The 19,244-nt window shown below is 45.2% G+C and overlaps 1 protein-coding gene across 3 annotated transcripts in view; it reads right to left on the bottom strand.

The window, feature by feature from the left end:
• Window positions 1-19,244, bottom strand: part of SMG9 (SMG9 nonsense mediated mRNA decay factor) — a 193,101-nt gene that overhangs the window by 134,194 nt on the left and 39,663 nt on the right. For all 3 annotated transcript variants that reach the window (XM_078655499.1, XM_078655498.1, XM_078655500.1), the window contains one exon: window positions 10,069-10,143. In XM_078655499.1, the coding sequence (XP_078511625.1) occupies window positions 10,069-10,116 (48 nt within the window). In that variant the 5' untranslated portion in view covers window positions 10,117-10,143. The remainder of the gene's footprint in view (window positions 1-10,068; window positions 10,144-19,244) is intronic.

Below are 19,244 nucleotides of genomic sequence, written 5' to 3'. Positions count from 1 at the left end.
AAAAAAGCCCTACTGCTTCAGGCCTGCCTAGCTGGCTTAAGGAGAGAAGACCATCTCCTTGAACCCAGGACTACAGAGTGACTCCAAGGGTCAGTTGTTTGACCTCTTCTTCTTAGATACAGGGACATAAAAAGCCTGCTACTGCCCAGATGATCTGCTGAAACTGGCCCTGCCTGGACCTGGCAGAGACCAGCTTCCCTCTGGTGGAGTGAGTTTCTGATCCCCAAGAGATGCCGCTCCAGGTCCCGGAGCCTTGTCTGGCATCAGTTGAGCCCCTCCTATGAAATCCTTAAGTTTTGAACACTGCACGCTGAACTTTAAGCCCTTTGCCGCGGCCGCGATTTCGCGGCAGTTCTGCAAAATGGGCGAGGTAGTGCTGCCAACGGCCGACGGCAGCACGCAAGGGGTTAAGGTAACTTTTTCAGCAAGACTAATCTGGCCACTATATCTAGATCGCACTCCATCCCGGTCGGCTTGATACCCACAGTTAACATTTTTTGCTTCCTGACATTATTTTAACTTAAACCTTTAAAACTGCATATCTCCAGTTCTCCTAATTGGATCTGTGTTGGTTTGGTCTAGTTTAATTTACAATAATGTACTCAATTTTTCTACATTGACGTGGGATATCTGTTGTGTATTTAACTTTATTACCGTTTGTTAAGTATTTATGCAACACACATACTACCTCTACGTTAAGCCTGACTGCTTTTGGCCCAAGCTATCAGAGGGTCAAGCACAGGTTAACTTAGTGACTTTTGAGGTTCACCCTGACAAGGATTGTGTTAGTTGCTTGGGAAGGGTTTTAACGTCCCCTTAATCAAAAAGGTACACCTACATGAGGTTTGCCTGTATATTTGAACAACCAACTGCGTACCGCAGAAAGAACACTAAAGCAGAAGTTTTCAAACTGTGGCATGTAGCCCAAGAAATGGGCATTGAGGGGGGTTAATTTGGCTGCACACTTGGGGATCTGCAGGAGCAATGTGCACACCCGGACCTGTGCCATCTACTGTGGATATGTTACCCAACCCATAGACATGATGGCCCACCCCAACACCATACTGTAATTTCATGTGGATACACAAAAAAACAAATGTCGATGCTGGGAGATAGTCACACCATAACGAATTCTTCCAAAACCACTGCATAGTCTCAGGTTCAAAATTTAGCATAGTTTTCTTATTGCTCAATTTTCTCTGCCCAGATTTGCCCGGTGGGCCAGGGAGTCCTCATGGCCCCTGGTACCGGTAGGGTAGGTAAACGACACAATGTACTGCTCGTCATATGATGCTAATCATGTGTTGCTGAGCCTGTTGTGCATGAAACAGTATAAAAAACAAATAAACACTGGTAAAAAAAAAAATGGTGTGAGCAGGCCACAGGGTTAGGAGGAGAGAACCTGCAGCATGGAAGTGTGACCTACTGCATTCATAAAGGACGTCCAACCTGTGTTTTGCCAGGCAGGCATTGGAATCACAACAATCTGTACATCTCATACTTATATTCTGTAGCTGGAAACAGGGCGAAAAAATGAAAAAAGTAACACGCCCATATGCCCCTCAAGATTTCAAGGAAGGTACAGCGAGGAGGTGGACTTTATTGGGTATGAGGCCAATTTTACCTGATTTAACAAGAAGTGTTGTAGAGGAGTAGTAATTAGTGGAGAGGTGGAAGTTATCACCGGTGAGGTTGCTGTGCTGTGATATCATAACAGAAGCTGTTAGCTGGCTGCTAAGAGCAACATGGCTGCACAGAAGATTTTCTGTGCTTTGAGCACTGGCAGTCAGAGGATACGCCCAAAGGTGAGATCAGCAACTTGGAGATGTTGAGTTCCAACAGCGTGGAGACCCTTTCAATATGATATGATGAGCATCAGCATAACTGGTGCCTACTTAGAACCGGTCCTGGGTTGCAGCTATGGCTGGCAAGTGGATACGGCAGCGGGAGGTATCTCCTATTAGAATGACTGCAGAATTGGCCCTTAATAGAAGGTGTGTATGCCTTACATTTATGGTGCAATGGCAGGTAAAAGCCCATGGAGATGCAAACAGAACTTTTTCCTGTCTCCGTGTAGGAAAACAAAGATTACGAGATGGACATTATCATAGCTAATATACCTTTGCAGGCCTCGAAAAATCCACTCACAATTGTGAGTGAAATTTTAGCAGGTCGAGCTATTTTTGGCACTAAACCAACCCTGCTGGTGAGTAAACTTAAGCTGGAAGAAACAGGTGTTCTGTTCATTCAGAAAGTGAACGAGCAATTAAAACGCCTTTAAATTTTGTTTTATCTTGACACATTTGCCAACTGCTGGAGGACAGAGGTCAAATGTCAATTTGCCTTTTTACTAATTGTTGCTCATGTGTTCCTGGAAAATGGTGTTACTTTTCTTTCTCTTTTTACAAGTACCGCTTTTTGTCAAGTGAGCTATTTGACAACAATTGTGAAACAAAATGCAGTAAAAGGTCTGTTTTTTTTCTTGAAAACAACATTTGAACAGCTTGTAAAGGAATAGTACAAGCAGATCAGAATATATGAAATAACTTTTTGTTGTAATTCAGAAGTGTGATGCAAACAAAGATTTAAATTGGAGGAAAAGAAATCAGAACACTTTACTTGGTGATGTGTGTGAGAAGTTGGCCTGGCATATGCTGTTCACTTTTCTAGTGGGCACCTTGCACCAGTCCAAACGACCCTTATTGATGGTAGGTTTAAAGACAACCTATATAGAAAGCTATCCTAGTGGTAGCTGTGGAGAGCAGCCTTCAGACTAAGTCTTGAAGGAATGTAAAGCAGCTTGTTTTACCAGTCTATAATCTCATGAATGACCAAATGAAAGGAGAACCACACCACCAGGTATATATATAAAATATATGTATGTATCCTAAACACATCCCTCTAGTCTCTTTATGAGGCTAGAGGCAAAAGTACATCAGTTAAACCTATTTAGCACACAGTAAATTAGCACAATATGATTAGCCCTGGGGGCGTCAAACCATATACTAAGAAAGTGGTATAAGAACAACGACTGACATAGATACAAGGCCTAGAGCCTTTAGAACCGCTGGGGCGACCAGGAACCACCCAAGATAGTGACACAGGAGACCCACGAGGGACGCGTGCAGTGTCTAAACATAGCAACAAATCACCATTTACTTCTAAGGGGAAAGTCACGTTGGAAAATTACAAAGGAAGGACACTTAGAAGAGGACTTGGAGCAACCCCCTTTAGAACTAGGCAGTTCTAGAGTCAATACCCACTGGAGCACCGGAGTACTCGAGTTACCTCACCCAGGGAAGCCGGGTGCATAGGTGTCTTTTGATGTCAGGGTTCGTCGTCGTTTTCAATGGCGAGCTGCTGAAAAGTGCTGCAGGCGACCAAGTGGAAAGTGTCCGGATGGATCTAAGCCTGGATCGAAGTCGAGAAGAACCTGAAAGCAGAGGGCGCAGAGTCTGGATCACTAGCCAGTGATCAGGAAGGCGAAGAGAAGATGCCAACCAATGTCGGGTGATTTCAGTTGAAGAAGGTGAAGCTTGACTCTTCAGCCACGAAGACCAGGAGGCATCGACAACGACCAGGAGCTGGATTCGAGTTGTCCCACGAAGGATAACGAGTGCTGCAGTGTTGGTTTCCGGATTGGACCCAACAAGCTCTGGCAACAGCAACCCATGCAGAAAGCAAAGATTGGCTTCGGTGCAGACCAGCAAGGTCTGAGGGACTCACCCTTTGGAGGGGAGTCAGGGCACGTCTGGAGTAACCAGGAAAGCCCAAGAAACAGAAGAGTTACATTCGTGGGGACCCATCAGTCGACAGACCAGGGATCGCGAAGGAGTCTTGAGCGGAAATGCTAGAAGCTGGCACACGGAACACTCGTGGAGTGTAAGCCCACAATCTTCGGTGCAAATGGTGTTTGGGGCTTGGACTACAAGTAGCCCAATGCACAACTTCGGAAAAGATCAGGAAGTCGACGCACTAGCAAATGTGCACGGTGTACAGGGGTTCCGGTTCCACGTCACTCTTGAGGGCTGCGGGTCTCAGCTTTGCTGGGATCTCGTGTCGGCCTCTGAGAAGTCTGGAAGTCTGGGTCCTGTGTCGCAAATCCGTCAGGATCCAGCAGGAGCCTTGGAAATGCAAACCAGCAAGATGCTTCTTTGGTGCCTGTTTGAATAGGGGAGTCACTCCTTGACCCCAAGGAAGATTCTAGTCGAAATAGAATGTCGAAGTTCCAGGATTTATGTTACAGAGTTTCGTCCCGGGTAATCTAAAGTCCTAAGGACTGAGTTCCTATACTAATACTAAGTTTAGGGGTTGGACTTACTCTAGAGTCCCACCTATGGGAGGACCCAGGGTGGGGGTGGTTACACCCCTTTCCCTTTGTCCAGTTTCACGCCAGAGCAGGGGCTGAGTACCCCTGCAACCGGTTTGAACTGGGATATGCACAGGGACACCAAGTGTGCCCCCAGCACTGTCTGAAAAGCATTCTCTGAATGCACCCACCCAGCCCCAATACACTAAAGCCTATCTGGGAGGTGGTTACACCTTCCTGTGACAGGAAATATATTGTCCAAGCCTCCACTGCCGGAGTTTCGTCCAGCAGTAGGAGGTCAGACTCGTGTCTGTGGCTGCAGCATCCATTTTGTGATGCTGGGGCTCTTTTAAACTATTACTGGTTAGGTAAGTGTGTACATGTCTTCTCCCTCTAGAAGGGTGGAATTCTACCCCTGCCGCCAGGACTGGCGGGGGAGTAGGACTCCAAAGTGTTTGACACCAAACACGACATGTTTCCATGCAGCCATTCCAAAGTTAGCATTTACCGCCAGGTTATAATGCACTTAAGAGTATATGGTCTGGCTGCATCACAGAACAGCTACAGAGAATAGATTCCGAAAGCTGCAGAGGGGTCCTCCTCATGCATGGGCACCCTCTCACACAAAACCAAGCACTCTGCCTTCAGGATTGATGAGGCCTGCCATAGGAGTGACTTATAGGTTTATATGTGTCAGTGATTAAAGGTAGATATAGGTACCCTATATCTCAGTAAGGGGTGCATGCACCACCTTACCCAGGCTGCAGTAGCAGACCTGTGGTGCCATTTTGGAAGGCTTCCCAGGGGTGTCATAATACATGCTTCAGCCCCTTGCAGGCCTCTGGGGTACCCATTACCTTAGTACCTGAGGTACCGTATACTAGGGACTCACAAGGGTAACCCAGTTACCAATCTGGAGTGTACATAAGGTACATGCAATCAATTTAAAGATGAAAGCAGATAGGCTGGGGCTATGATTAGCAGGGATCCCAGCCAAACTAAGTCAAAAACCAGGAACAAAGTGGGGGCAAACATGCAGTAAGATTCCACCTTCCTACAAAGTGCAAATGATAAATATTTGCAGAAACGTTATTTCCAAACATAGTACACAATTTAGTTTTAAAACCACATGTCTGTGACAAATTCTGTGGCCATTTCAATGTCAAATCAGCGGATTGCAAATAACAGTGGGATGCTACTTTCTGCTATAGTTATGTATTTATTAAAAGTGATAGTTTTTAAACATGATGTGAGAGACATTCCTGGCCAGGCCCAGATGACAATGCATTTAAAGAACAAAGAGGCAAGTCTACAGTCAAGTTTATCTTATATGGGGCTAGATTTGCATTCTATATGGAGCTAATGTTTAGTCTATTAAATCAAACAAAGGTGTTTTCTGTACAGCAGACGTGCTGAACTTGCGTATTTGAAGGTGATCTCATATGTGATAAAGAAGAAAATGGTGTCTCAGTGAATTAAAATACTTGCCCAGGATCACATCACTTGAAACCAGTTTATGGGTCAAGAGCATTATAATTAGGTTGAGTAGATTATTTAAGTCACTAGATCTGCAGGTCTAGTAAATAAAATTGGATTTTTCGAGCCCTGAACTTTGGGACGATCCATTTAAAGAACAAAATTAGTTGATTTGGGGAGGGGGGGGGGGGGTATTGAGGAGGTGGGAGATTTAAGACTTCATTATGAGGAAATTTATTAAAGTGGAGTATTCAGAGTCAGTAGTGGAGGGGAAGGTACAGGAAGTAGAGCCTTAGCTCTCATGGCCGATTTGCGGACAGCAAATCGGCCCAATAAATGTAAAAGTCGGAATTTGTAAAGCGCACAGCTACCTCCACCGGAGGTGTCCCGGCGCTGTCCGTATACCGCTTAGGAACCCTTCCTGGCTTTCCTGGGAAATGTCCACTCTTGGGCACCCCCCAGGTGCAGCCAGGCATCCCAGCGCTTTTGGGGCCGTTGTGCGGACTAAGCAAGCTATTGCCCAGACTTGCAGCGTGGGACCCATGATCAGAACAGGCACTGAGGTGAGAATATCCAGTCAGGGGAATTAATGAGCCGGAGACCCGCCGAGGCGGGAATCGAACCCTGGTCCCTGGCCAGAGCTCTGCATCGAGGTCTGCCTGCTCTAACCATTGAGCCACACTTGCCCCAATAGGCATGTCTGCTCATGGCCGAGAGGAGATCTTACACTTCAAGTCTGCTGCAGTGGAGGTTATCAGTCTGTCATTTTCTTCATTTTCCTATCTCCCTTTCTCTGTGTTCCACTCAGTCGCTATCTCATAATCACTTTCTCCTATAGCAATCTACACATTACTCAGTATGCCTTCATTCCTTCTGCTTTGTTTCTATTTCTCTTATAACATTTGAAAGCTCTCAGTCTTTACTTTCACTCGTTCTGTCTCCGATTCCGTCAATGATTCTACCTCTCTATCCGTATATCACTCAAACTTTTATTCACAACCCGCCCCGCCACTCTCTGCATTCTATCACTCTTTACCTGATCACAAGGGGTTTAATACCAACTCCTCTCACCTGACCCTTTTGACCCTGCCCTCATCCTGCGATTCTTCACTGCAGTGCTGATTAAGCCTGGACCCAAGTGATTATGAGGAAACAGAGGTCGCTTTCAATATTTCATAAGTGGAGCCACTCAGCACAGCAATATAATAACGACTGTCATGTACTTTTATAGAAAATGTGATATTTAATTCAACGTTATAAAAAATATAAGAAGTGGGGCAGTGTCTATAATGTTAGGGAAAAACTCGGGCATAGACAAAGCAAAATAGCGTGTCCAAAAACATAAACAGATAGTTAGGCCAAACAAAGTATTAGAGGCACCATTACACATATATAGAATAGTAATTATACAACATTTTAGTGTCAATGTGCTAGAGTCGACAGCGTTTCGATCCCACAAAAAAATAATGGGATCATCATGCATTTGTGGACTGGAGATTTAATCTCCCTGCACTCATTTAGCCATTTCTGTAGAGATTTTTTATTTACTGTCCATTTAGCAGCAGCATGGAAGATAGCAAAAGGTTTTAATCTTTTTTTCTTAAATTAGGTCCTGCGAGGAAAAAAAACCTGCCCAAACCCCAGGTAAATTTAAGTGCAGGAACTCCCAAGCAGGAGTACTCTGCCCCAATCCTTTAACTTTTAATGCAGGTGGTAGATGGGTAATCATGGGAAAAGACCCCTTCCCTATCTATATGCAGCAGCTCAAACACTGGTGGCTCTTGGCCACACTGGTTCCCCTAGCCAACTTAATGACAAGGGGTATGTGGTCCTTAGCCCTGCTTCCTACCCTCTCCAACCTCATGTCTAGATGCAGTTGTCTTCCGAGTCTATAATCAGAGGTATGTTGCTATGAACATGACACCTGAGGCCTAGTATCTCTCTGGGGATGCCCCCTTACTCTTACTACCCATTATCACAGTCTCTTTCACTCAAGGTTTCTTCCCAGAAGCTGTGAGAAGCCACTTTCTCCAACTCCTAAAAAAACCTACACTAGATCCTGACAACCTTGCCAACTACTGGCCCCTGACGCACCTACCATTGATTGGAAAATCATTAAAAATGTAGTCTACGTTCAATGATAATCAATTCCTGCGCAACTAGCAGTCTGGCTTCAGAACACACTGCAGCATAGACACCAGTACCTTACACATCGTAGACGACGCTAGCAAGACTTCACATGAAGATGACCCCTGCCTCCTGGTATTGATGGATTCTCACTTGCATTCGACACAGTCGACCATCCCACCCTTATGTGCACCCTGGAATGGCATTTACCGCCAATGTCTTTCACTAGTTATCCTCCTACTTTTCCAACCAACACCAGCTAGTTTGCATGGACACCTCCATGTCTCTAGGATGCCTTACACCTGTGGAGTCATGTACCGTTCCATACCGTCTCCTGCCATCTTCAACCTTTCCATGGAGACGCTGGGTGCTCTATTCAGATAAAAGCATCAAGAATCACTGTACTTGAAAGACTCCTCTGCTTTAGCCATAAAACAACTCAATCCCTGCCTGCACATAATACAGATATGGATGTCCAGTGCCTACCTGAAGGTCACCCCATTCAAGACCGAATTCCTACTACTTGCCAAGAACAAGAAACAGTACAAACCTGGCTCAATGAAATTAACATGGACTGCTTCGAACCTCAACTTTCATTGAATGCCAAGTCTCTTGGATTCACACTGGACACAAACCTCACCCTCAAACACACTGCCAAATAAACAACAAAAAAAAACACAAATGCGGCCTGGTACCAGCTCTCTCTATTAAAGAAAGTGAAAAAGTTTCTTCAAGAAACTGGCTTTAGAAATGATGTTCAAGACCTCGTACTCTCGGTTGTGGATGGTGATAGAACCCTTTCCATGGTTTTCCAGACTCCACACCAACACCCTTTGGGGCATCCAACAGGCTGCAGCGTAACATAACGTGTATTTGTAAAGACCACTTCACTCAAGGGTATTATGGCACTAAATAACAGATTTTTATTGTTACCCAACGCAATAGTACTCATTTTATTGACCTCAGAAGGATGAAAGGCTGAGTGGATCCGCTGGGATTTGAACCTGTGACCATGAGATCGAACACAGGCACATTAGTCAACTAAGCCACCAGACCGGGCAGCAGTTCTCATCCAGGGCCTGGGGAAATATATTTTCAAAACCATCTGCATTATTTACAAGGCCATCACAATTAGCACTCCCTCAGTTTATTTTGCCGACAAGATCACCATCACTGGTGGTTCTCAGCACATTCGCATTCAGGACACCATCAGATTACAGACTATGAAGTGTAAAAAATAAAAAACAAGACATAATATTTCCATCTATGTATACAGGATTTGGAACAAGAGCCCCAGCGCTGCTCCAATTTAGGAGAGAGTTGAACACCACATCACAATGCATCAGCCGTCCATAACCCAGCTACCTTTCTTATTCACTTGTCAACTTAATGCATATCTTTTACCCGTTACAACTCTGCTAGATTTCTGCTAGGTTGAGCTATATAAATATCCTATACATATGTGACTAGTGGCTGTGGGAAGGTCGAAGGCTCCCAACCACGCTTCAAGGGACAGGCAGCCTCTACCAAGAACAGAATTAATGTGTGAGGGAGAGCAAGGGTCTTAATTCAACAAATTGGTGAGATAGACATGGTATAGAAAAGATGGAAGCACACTGCACTGGAGGCAAGTATTTACTCTTACGTGAATAAATAAACAAATAAATAAATAGCATCAAGAACCAGGTAATTTTGAGCCAGGCAACAAGAATCTGGAATTAATTACTAGACAAAGTCATACGCACCACAAATTTGCCATAATTCCAGGAAGGACAATAAAATAAAAAACCATGTTCATAATATATCTACATGACTAACACCTAGAGTTCTCGTAACAGCAGAACGTCAACATCTTGCACCTGTTCCCTGCTAACAGTTACTGCCTATGGTCCAACAATGTATGTTCTGATCATAACTCTTCCGGTTACTATCAGAATTTTGTATTTCAGTCACATGTTAAGCTCTCCAACACCGTGGCTCGGTTCATGCTACACAAATATGTATCCATTTAGTGAAAGACGCAGTACTTGAGACTTGCCAACTTGCCTAGCGATGAACTGCAATGCTTGAAAAGACACTAGAAAGACTAACACACAAAAACCCCTCTCACCACCCCAGAAAAAAGCTACAGAAAGCTGCTTTTGCATCACAGTTACCCTCTCAGCCGGAGGCTTCGCAAGGATTATCGGGACCTTCTGCATCATGAAGCCTGGGGGGTCGTCGCTGCAATCCTGGAAAGAGAAAGAACAGGATGAACATATGTAGCGATGTTACTGGACGAGCCAACCATCCTAAAAGCACAATACTACAAGGGGAATTAACTATCTGTGATGATATGGAAGATGGAAAAGGAGACCGAGCAATGGAGAATGGCAGACCGAAGCATGCAAAAGCAGGTGTTAAATACAATTGTTAGACGTCTTTGAGAATGAGCCAAGAAAATGTTTCTGCACTAATAATTCGGGTTTGACTAGCAGCTTTAATTTTAACACAGTCCACATTTTCCAATTCAAGATGGTGCACCTCCATTTGATTTATTTTTATGTCCCTGCAAGACCTGTTGTAATCTCTTCTACACATTCCTACACGCCCACCAACTGCCATTGGTTGGTATCAGTGGCATTCAGCAATACTAGCCTGTTATTGGTGTTTGTCCGTGTTGGTCCCTCCTTTCTGTGTGTGTTCCCCACCTTATGGCGATTTTACTAATGGTTTGTTTTGGTCGGCCAACACTCCTTCACAGCGATAAATTGGCCCCTCCTCCCGTCTGTTCGTATGTATAAATAAAACACACATTTATATAGCAGGTAGTTTTGCGCATGTCCTTATTGATGCCACACCACTCCGGCCTTGTATTCCAAAGTATGCTCCTCCGGCCCAGCTCAAGCTTTTGCTCCATGTGCTCTCTCTGTCTCAAAAAGCAAGAGTGAACGAAGATGCTCGTATAGCGCCACAACAAGCGCCTTTGGGTGCTCGCTGTCTGCAGGAAGCTGGTGCCGGCTCAGAGGCGAGTCTCAGACACTCTGCTTGACTGCTATAAACTGCCTTTTTTGCAGGCTCTCTGTTTCTCTTCGACAAGTTCTTCTGTCTATTCTGCAGCCTCCTCGTTAGGTCTCGCCTACGCTGCACGCATGCACTGCTTAGGAAAAAGACCTTTTGAAATCGATCCGGTTTTGCAGGCAAAAACGTGCATGCGTTGCATTGCTTTGATTGGAAACGTGTGCACGTTTTGCGTTTCCCTTGCGGTAGCGAGCGGCGTGATGTGTTCAGCAATTATCGCGTTCGCTCCCGCAAGGTAAACGCTGCATGCTCTCTGCCGCACTCCCCCACCCACTACTTGCGCGAGGTGCGCGCACTTGTTATCAGATTTCATCGAATTAAAATGCTTTGTTTTTTTAACTGATGCTATTAATATCTCTGAGTTCTGATTTGTTGTGTTTCCTTAATGGGAGAATATGACTTAAACCACCAAACGAACCTCACCATTGTAGAGAAATGCACACATTTAAGTATGCTCCGAGGAAATGCGAAGTGTAAACTTCTGTTTCGTCTTGTTTGAGTGATTCAGTTTCAAGTGAATGGTATGGATGTGCGGGTGAGCGAGGGATGAATTTTATCATCACCGGAACCCAGGGCTCGAAAAATCCGAAAAATGGACTAGTCCTGCAGGTCTAGTACCTTGGAAAATCCCCTCGACCTGACTGCAACCCACTTGACCTCCGTCTCTGAAAACGGAGCAAAAGTGACAAGACAACATGATTTAAAGGCATCTTTATTGCTCTTTCCCTTTGTGAGCAATAAAAATGCTTTTAAATCTTGTTATCTTGTCACTTCTGCTCCGTTTATAAAGACAGAGGACAAAAGTTAGTTTGTCTTCCTACTCACCAGAAAGGGCGAGTAGGACCTGAAAATAGCTCGCCCTCATCAATTCTCCCTCGCAAATGCGAGCGGGCGTGAGGATTTGTCGAGCCCTGCTAGAACATCTTGCAGTGCCCCCCCCCCCTCCAAAACATGACGTTCATCAAACATGGTGCAAACCACTCTAACGCCCCAAGATTACATATTGATGCGGAGCCACAAAGGGGAGTCCGCTTGAGGACATCAACATTTGGCCCCGAGACACGATCGGCAATGTAGATCCAATTATTATGCACTCTATAATGAAAACAAATCCTATGGTTCGCCCCCGCAGGTCCACTCTCGTCATGTCTATGCTACTTTTCCCATCACGAGGTGGACGGGCATTTGCCTTAAAAAAGCGTCACGCTACCGACGGCTGGTGGAGCTAGCTGATTTAGGGTAAGGCTGGTTGAAATGTGTCTAGGACTACTATATACGCACAGATTGCGCTTAGTTGGAAGAAGGTTGCCCTGTAGTTTGGTCCATGTAGGATGCACTTAAAGGGGCAGTGAAATAGAAGAGGACCGAGGCATAGAACGAATCAGCGTTATATTCTTGTCCCTTGCATTATTTTGGGATGTGCGTGTGGCCTGTGCGGGAAGCAAAGGACCGATTTTGGAATTGGGGGAACCGGGTTCGATCCTCGGCGTCGGCTCAGCATCCTGTGATTCTGGGAAAATCACTTCATCTCCCCTTGCTTCCCAAATAATGAATGTGTTCTTCTAACTGGTGCTCATGTAAAGCCCTCCAATACCTTCAGGTCGAGTTCGCTGTAGTATTCCATGTTAGAATTGTTATTGTACATTCCCACTGTAACATTCTCTGTGTGTTGAAGAGAACAGTCTCTACTGGTATTCTGCTGAAGGTGGTTGTTCAAGCTGTCTCTTCCAATAAACCTATCAACCTCTATCTGGACTACTTGGACTATTTACTACATTCGCCCTATATAAATCTGCATAAAACAAAAGAAGCAAAGTCGTTTATCGTGTTTATGGAAGGATGGATTTATTCTTGTCCTCTTAGACGAGAGTAGACCTAAGTTTGTGTGATTTACAAGTCTAAAATCGGATACGTTGTGGTGGTTAAACCACACAAGGATATTTAGGAAGTGGGGCTTTTAGTTTTCTCCAAGGTGCTGTCTTTGTCACATACGTTTAAAAAAAAAAAATTATTATTCATTTACTGCGAGGATTGTTTGATAAGGAATGCCCTTACTTTCCATTCCAGCCTTTGTGCGACTTCCAGTGATAGGCTGGCTTGCCTGCCTGCTGGAGCTGGGTTTGCTCCCCTGATGAGTGCCTTGTATACTGTTGCACGGTGCGTGGGGCTCTCTGCAGCGGCTGGCTGCTCTGCCCTCCGCAGTCTATTCCGTTTCACACTCCTGCTTCTCAGCCGGCTTCCAGTTTCTGACGTACCCTTTCCTAGGAGACGGGCAGATACACGAATTTGGGCTGCCAGGACAGAGCAGGGAGTGTTTTGAAGCATTTCTTAGTATTACATCACTGTTCGTGTGGGAGAATGTCAGATTCCTCTATTGTTTCCTCTTTTTAATTAGACAGAGGAACAAATTGTTATTTATTAAATATAAAAGCGTTTTTTCCCATTTAAATGCCTTATAGTGAGACGCCTTCAGTTTTGCCTTTATTCAGTTTCAAGAATCTCCCCAGTTAGTGCTGTGATCACGGTTGATGCTAGTTGCTACCGTCGTATATCCAATCAAACGGAAATGCCAGTGTTTCTGCACTGAAGTGACAGAACTTAACTAGACTTAAATGGATAACTTGCTTTTCTCAATATGTAAATTACTTTGTTCAAGTTAACTGCAAAAGGTGATCTCGAGACTGCACCTTAGGACAAAATAGTTGACACCATCAGAAGGTAAAAAAATAAAAAGACAGGTTTACAGGTGTCCATTCTTAGAGGGTCATAGCAGCCTCTAGAGTTCTCCAAGTTGGTTAACCCAACCGAAACAGACGTCCTACTAATCTCACCAAAGAATTCTGTCCTGCCTGTACGAGAGTGAATGGAAGCCTTTCCCCCCACAAGATTGCAAATAATATATTGTGAAGAATGCCAAATCCGCGGATCTGCAACCGTCCGAGAAAAATCTGTGCTACGGCTAAAAATGCAGGCCTTCAACTCAGACTACTCTGAGGCACCAGGCAGTTCATTCCAGAGCAGGACTTATGCAGTCCAGGCACTATTCTTCTCAAGACTTGACTACAGGAGCGTGCTCCTCTCCGGGCTCTTTAAAGTTCATCTGGCACTCCGGAGGGCATTTCTATACATGGCAGCTCACTTTGTTACTAGACAGAAGAAATTATGTCATATCACTCGTCATGCTAACTCTTCAGTAGTGCCCCACTGCATTATTAGTATTATTTAATTCTGCCACCATCACTCACAAAGCCCTTCATAAACTCTTCTCCTTCCTATCTCGTTGAAACACTGACTATCTCTGGATTGCAGTGCGAGTGAAGGATCTCTGAAACCCTTCTCCTGGACCTCCCATATTTAAGCAAGAAAGCTCTATGAAACAGTCCTTCTCAGGGCGCATATGAATGAGTTGGTACTACTCTTCGTACAATCACCGCCCCCTCTCCTCCCATCTTGCCATTTAAAAAAAATAACTACCAGTCTTCCAGTTCAAAAAAAACTATGGCTAATATTGTGAATGTCTTAGCTCTTTCCCATTCCTATGATCCTCTGTGAAGCCAGCTGAACGCTTCACTGGTCTGCTCTGCTGTGTCATTTTTTAGGTCGGGCCTATTGCAGCGCACATGTGCTGCGCTAGGAAATCGGCCTCTTGGAATCACTTCAGCTTTTCTTAAAGCTTGTGCATGTGGTGCTTACACGCTATTGGCCTTTGGGCAATTGTGTTCTTTCAATTTTGAAAGCCAGACGCAAAGACGTGTAGATGTCCCTGCTTTTTTGGAAAGGTTTACTCCCAGAGCGCTTTGCTCTCGGGAGCCAGCAGCGGCGCGCAGGCTGCCATCTGTTTTGGGTCAGGTTACAAATGCTTTCACTTTCGCGGCCGTGCCGGTTTATCAGAAGGCTTTGCCTTCCACCTTCTTGGCTGCCTTAAAACTTCACAAGAAAAGCTGTCCTGTCAGTGTGCCAACCACTGGCCTGCACATAAACTGCTTGCTGCATTGTTCCTGCCCGCTGCACTGACTGCAAGCAGGAGCGCAGCGTGAGTGCACAGGGACTGCTCTGCCCACCCCGCTGCCAGTGTTACCTGCGCGCCTACTCCCCGGCGAGGGCACCCTGGTGGGGCTGGCATTGGCTTAAGGCGAGGTGCTGATGGTGGCCGGCTGGCAGAAGCCGCAGTAGCCTTGGCGGCTGTCACTCGCCCGTCCGTGGCTGCCCGCTCTCGGATGTGCTTCCCCGAGACACGCCCTGAGCACCATTTATGGCCGGCGGTTACTGAGTAATCGCCGCTGCTGGGCCACAGTACGCAGCGGATGGGCCACAGCACACCGCAGCTGGCACCTCTCAGCTGCCCTGAGCACTCGTTTACTAGACGGAGGCAGCTTTTTTCCTCTTTCCTAATGCCGGTCTGAACCGGTTCTAGCTCAGATTTTGTATAGTGCGAGATAAATAGCAAGTGTTTTGAAAATGAAAGTGGGCTGCGGCGAGGGGGCCTGTAAAGACCGCTGCCCCACTCTGTTGTGGCTGCTATGAGAAAATATCTGACATATTCGCCCACCCACAGCCTCCAGTGCCCCACCTCCTAATTCCCGCTGTCATGCTTATGCACGGCTGAACTTGGAAGTTCACCAATGCATAACTTTCTGTAAACTAAAGCTATCAAGGAAACCTGCTACAGCCACTGCTGATTCAGGTTCAACTGGTTTCCAAGTTTAAAAAAAAAAGCTAAATTACTGCGTGTGTTGAAGCATACTTCCTATTTGCATAATTCTTCCCTCCCAGCCCACTAATAGTGTGCCAGTAATGTTTCTAACTGAGACACGAACTAGCCAGGGCTGTGGCTTTAATTAGTGGGACAGGTGCAGAGGCACCGGGGTAGAGAAGCCGGAGGGGCCCACTAAGCATTGATTATAGCAGTGTTTTTTTTTTTATTCGAACAGCAGCCAGGTCTTAGCTCCTTTGCACTATGCCCATGACACGCTGGCTACGCTACTGGGTATCGACGGGTCTAAATGAATCAACATTTCCCCCTCAGAGGGAATAGGACATCTGGCAAAATGTGCTTAATTTGAAACTGTAGTTTCCGGTGCTCAGGGCCGGCACTTCAGAGTGCATCTTTTCGCTCCCCACCTCAGAAATCTTCAAGCACTTCCCCTTTAATTCCTTTTTAGGTCTCACCTGAACCAGGGCATGCGATGCCGTTGCGAGACTTTTAGTGAGGGCTTCAAGAAATGCTGCCATGGCCGGCCTAGAGCTTGAGTGCATGTCCGCGGGCGCGTGCTTTGCGTGCCTCTCTCCGCGCTTCAATTCCCGCGATCACTTTCACTTTCCCGAGCTTCTCTTGCGCTTCTTCCCCCACTGTTCTTCCCACGCGCACAGCCGCCATTTGCTTCTCGCGGCCGGGCGCACGGTGAATGCTTGTATCGCTCGCACTTTCACGGCCGGTATTCGTTGGGCCTATTTCCATTTACTGCCCATTTGTATAGTCATTTTTTATTTGTTCCTATTTATAAACGCTTTTCCGCTCTATTAAAAAATGACACCTGTATTTTCCTGCCCAATTGCACTTACCTATATCTGGAGGCGTTCCCTGTACCTCTTCACTTTTGTTGGTGCCCGTGAACCTTACCTATATCTGGAGGCGTTCCCTGTACCTCTTCACTTTCGTTGGTGCCCGTGAACCTGTGAGGTTCATAATCTTGCGATATCTACCATTTCTTCTGTCTTCTCTGAATCCGGATATGGTGACGGACGTGCCAGACGTCATTTACAAACCACATGTAAATTGTTGGTCCGTCGGCTGTGACTAGAGGTAAGCAAGCCAGTGGCATTGTCCCGCGCCCATACTTCCCTGACACTGTTTTCATCTACGTCATTCTCTCTCTTTTCCATATGACATTGTGCATACAGAGCATGAATGAGTTAGGACCCCTCTATTACTTTTTTTCTTTTATCCTTGGTGCAGAGTCACAAAGCGGTCCTCGCTGGGTTGTGTCGGCACATTACTCGCACTGTGACTTTAAAATAGAAAGTGCTGAGCCAGAAGCGCTCCCTGCTGCACCGTTCTAGACTGGGATGTCACCCGTTTGGAACGTGGCTGCCATGACTTGGACATTGCATCACGGGGATACCGCTGGCAGTGAATGCATCTTTTTTAAAGTGAACTACATACAAACGTTCGTACACTTAGTATGGATGGATCATACTAGTTGCTGGTTATACAAAACTACAATGTAGTAGTCTCGAATGCACACTCATGCCACCTTAGCAGCTCTGGAATTGGATGTGACTTCATTTGCTGACATTTTCCCCTTCATGTCACGGTTCCCTCTCTCCCAATTGCCTCAGAATGAAGGGGTTCGCTCTCTCCCACCCTATCAATCTTAGAAGCCAACCTAGGTAAGTAGGACTTCTTCGCCTTATAACTTCAGTCTTTCAGCTTCATTGCTTTTTGTACTGGAAAATTCAGTTGATCCATTACAAATGGTTCCTACTTCATATAGATGATAATATATGCTTTTATGTACATTGATTAATCTAATATATAGTTGCACACTTTCTTTCTGCCTCCAAATGCTTCTAGAGCAGATTGGGACCGAATCTGAAGGAATCTTTTAGACACTATCTTTCTTTGGTGCTGGCTATAGAATGCATCTACTGGATTTTGTGGCCTATTTAATTGCGATGAATAAACAAAAGGACTGTAGCTGAGGAAGCCAGAGCTGCTTGCAAGGGGTGCCTTTGCAAGACATTCATAAGGTGGCTATTTTGTTTTCCCCTCACAGGGCTGTGTGGAAGCTAGTCATTAAACTTCTGGTTGATTTTTGGTTGACCTTATTTTTAGGCGGCATCTGTTTATTCTTTATGATTCAAAGTGCTACCATCGAAATTGTTAGGTGGCTCGAGAGAATCTTTAAAAGGTAATTCATCTGCAATACTTAATCAGCAGAATTGTTTGAAATAAAGGGTCTGAACAAGGACGTGCTATTTATGTGCCTAGATGCTGTCATGACAGCAAACACTGTAGCCATCGCAATCAACATTACCAAAAGCATGTAAATTTACACATCCGTTAGCCCTATTCTACTCAATAGAAACTAAAAGTATTTTACGAGTCACTGTTCTCACAAGAAACACTGTAAAAAGCAAAACGTGGTACTAGCAACAACATTTATGGAAATAATACAATTTGTGATGCTGCATCAGCTTGTCATCTAAGTTAATGTACTTACATTATAGCCCTGTCTACACATTTGTCCATTACCGGTTTCCGTAGCACCTTGAATTTTCTCTACCTGAACGGTCTTGGCAGTGGTCCAAGCACCTGCGGCAATACTAGCTGTCTTTTGAATCGGTGATCAAAAAGACTCACCCGATTCCCTCCAGTTTATTAATATAGATGTTTGCTTCCCTGTTGGTGTCATCATTTTCCCACCAACCAGTGTAGACTTTAAGCTTTTTCATAGGGGTTTCACACTCTGGAAGATTCTCCAGAATGTACAAGCTCCTCTCATTTCCGCACATCCCCGTAGACATCATATCCATCTTATCATTCAATCTCTCCATTGGTTACTAGTCCGCTTACAAAATCTGTTTATGCCACTCGCCATTGTACACCAAGCCAGTTACCAATATTCTTCTGATTGACTGTAAAATTCAAACCTCAGATGCAACAACACTCTCTGTTCTGCTGACCCAGCCTACAGAATGTGCCCACTAGTCACAACAGTCACATTTGACAACAGAGCATTCTCGGTGGCCTCAGCTAGTGACTGGAATGCCTGACCCAATACTCTTTCAACTAGAACCACCTCTCTTCAATCTGTGTGAACAGCTCAAGACATGACCTTCCTACCGTCGATCCTCCCTCTGTGTTCCTCTCCTCGTTATTCTAGTATTGTAGTTTGTTTTTGCTAGGTTATCTGCCTTGTTTTCTTTAAAGTTACTTACTCTTTAGTTCCAAGATGCTTCGGCTAAAATTTCTCTCTGTAAACAAGCATTGGCATAGCCAATAGTTCTCGCCTTTGGGACCTTATAAGTGTTTAGCCATGCAACAGATGATGTTGTTGCACCAAGGATATTGTGCTGCATAACTAAATACTTATAAGGTCCTAAAAGCGAGACCCATTGGCTATGCCAATGCTTGTTATTGTTTGCATTATGTAGCCCGAATGAAGGTATCAAAGCACTTTACATAAGTACTAGTTCCATTACAGAAATCTGCCTGGTGGGTGATAATGTGCTGCATGGCTAAACACTTATAAGGTCCCAAAGGCGAGAC

This window comes from Lissotriton helveticus, chromosome 7 (assembly GCF_964261635.1).
Source record: "Lissotriton helveticus chromosome 7, aLisHel1.1, whole genome shotgun sequence".
In the NCBI taxonomy this organism is placed as follows: domain Eukaryota; kingdom Metazoa; phylum Chordata; class Amphibia; order Caudata; family Salamandridae; genus Lissotriton; species Lissotriton helveticus.
The sequence above is the reverse complement of the archived record's forward strand: the minus strand, read 5'-3'. Positions and strand labels throughout refer to the sequence as shown.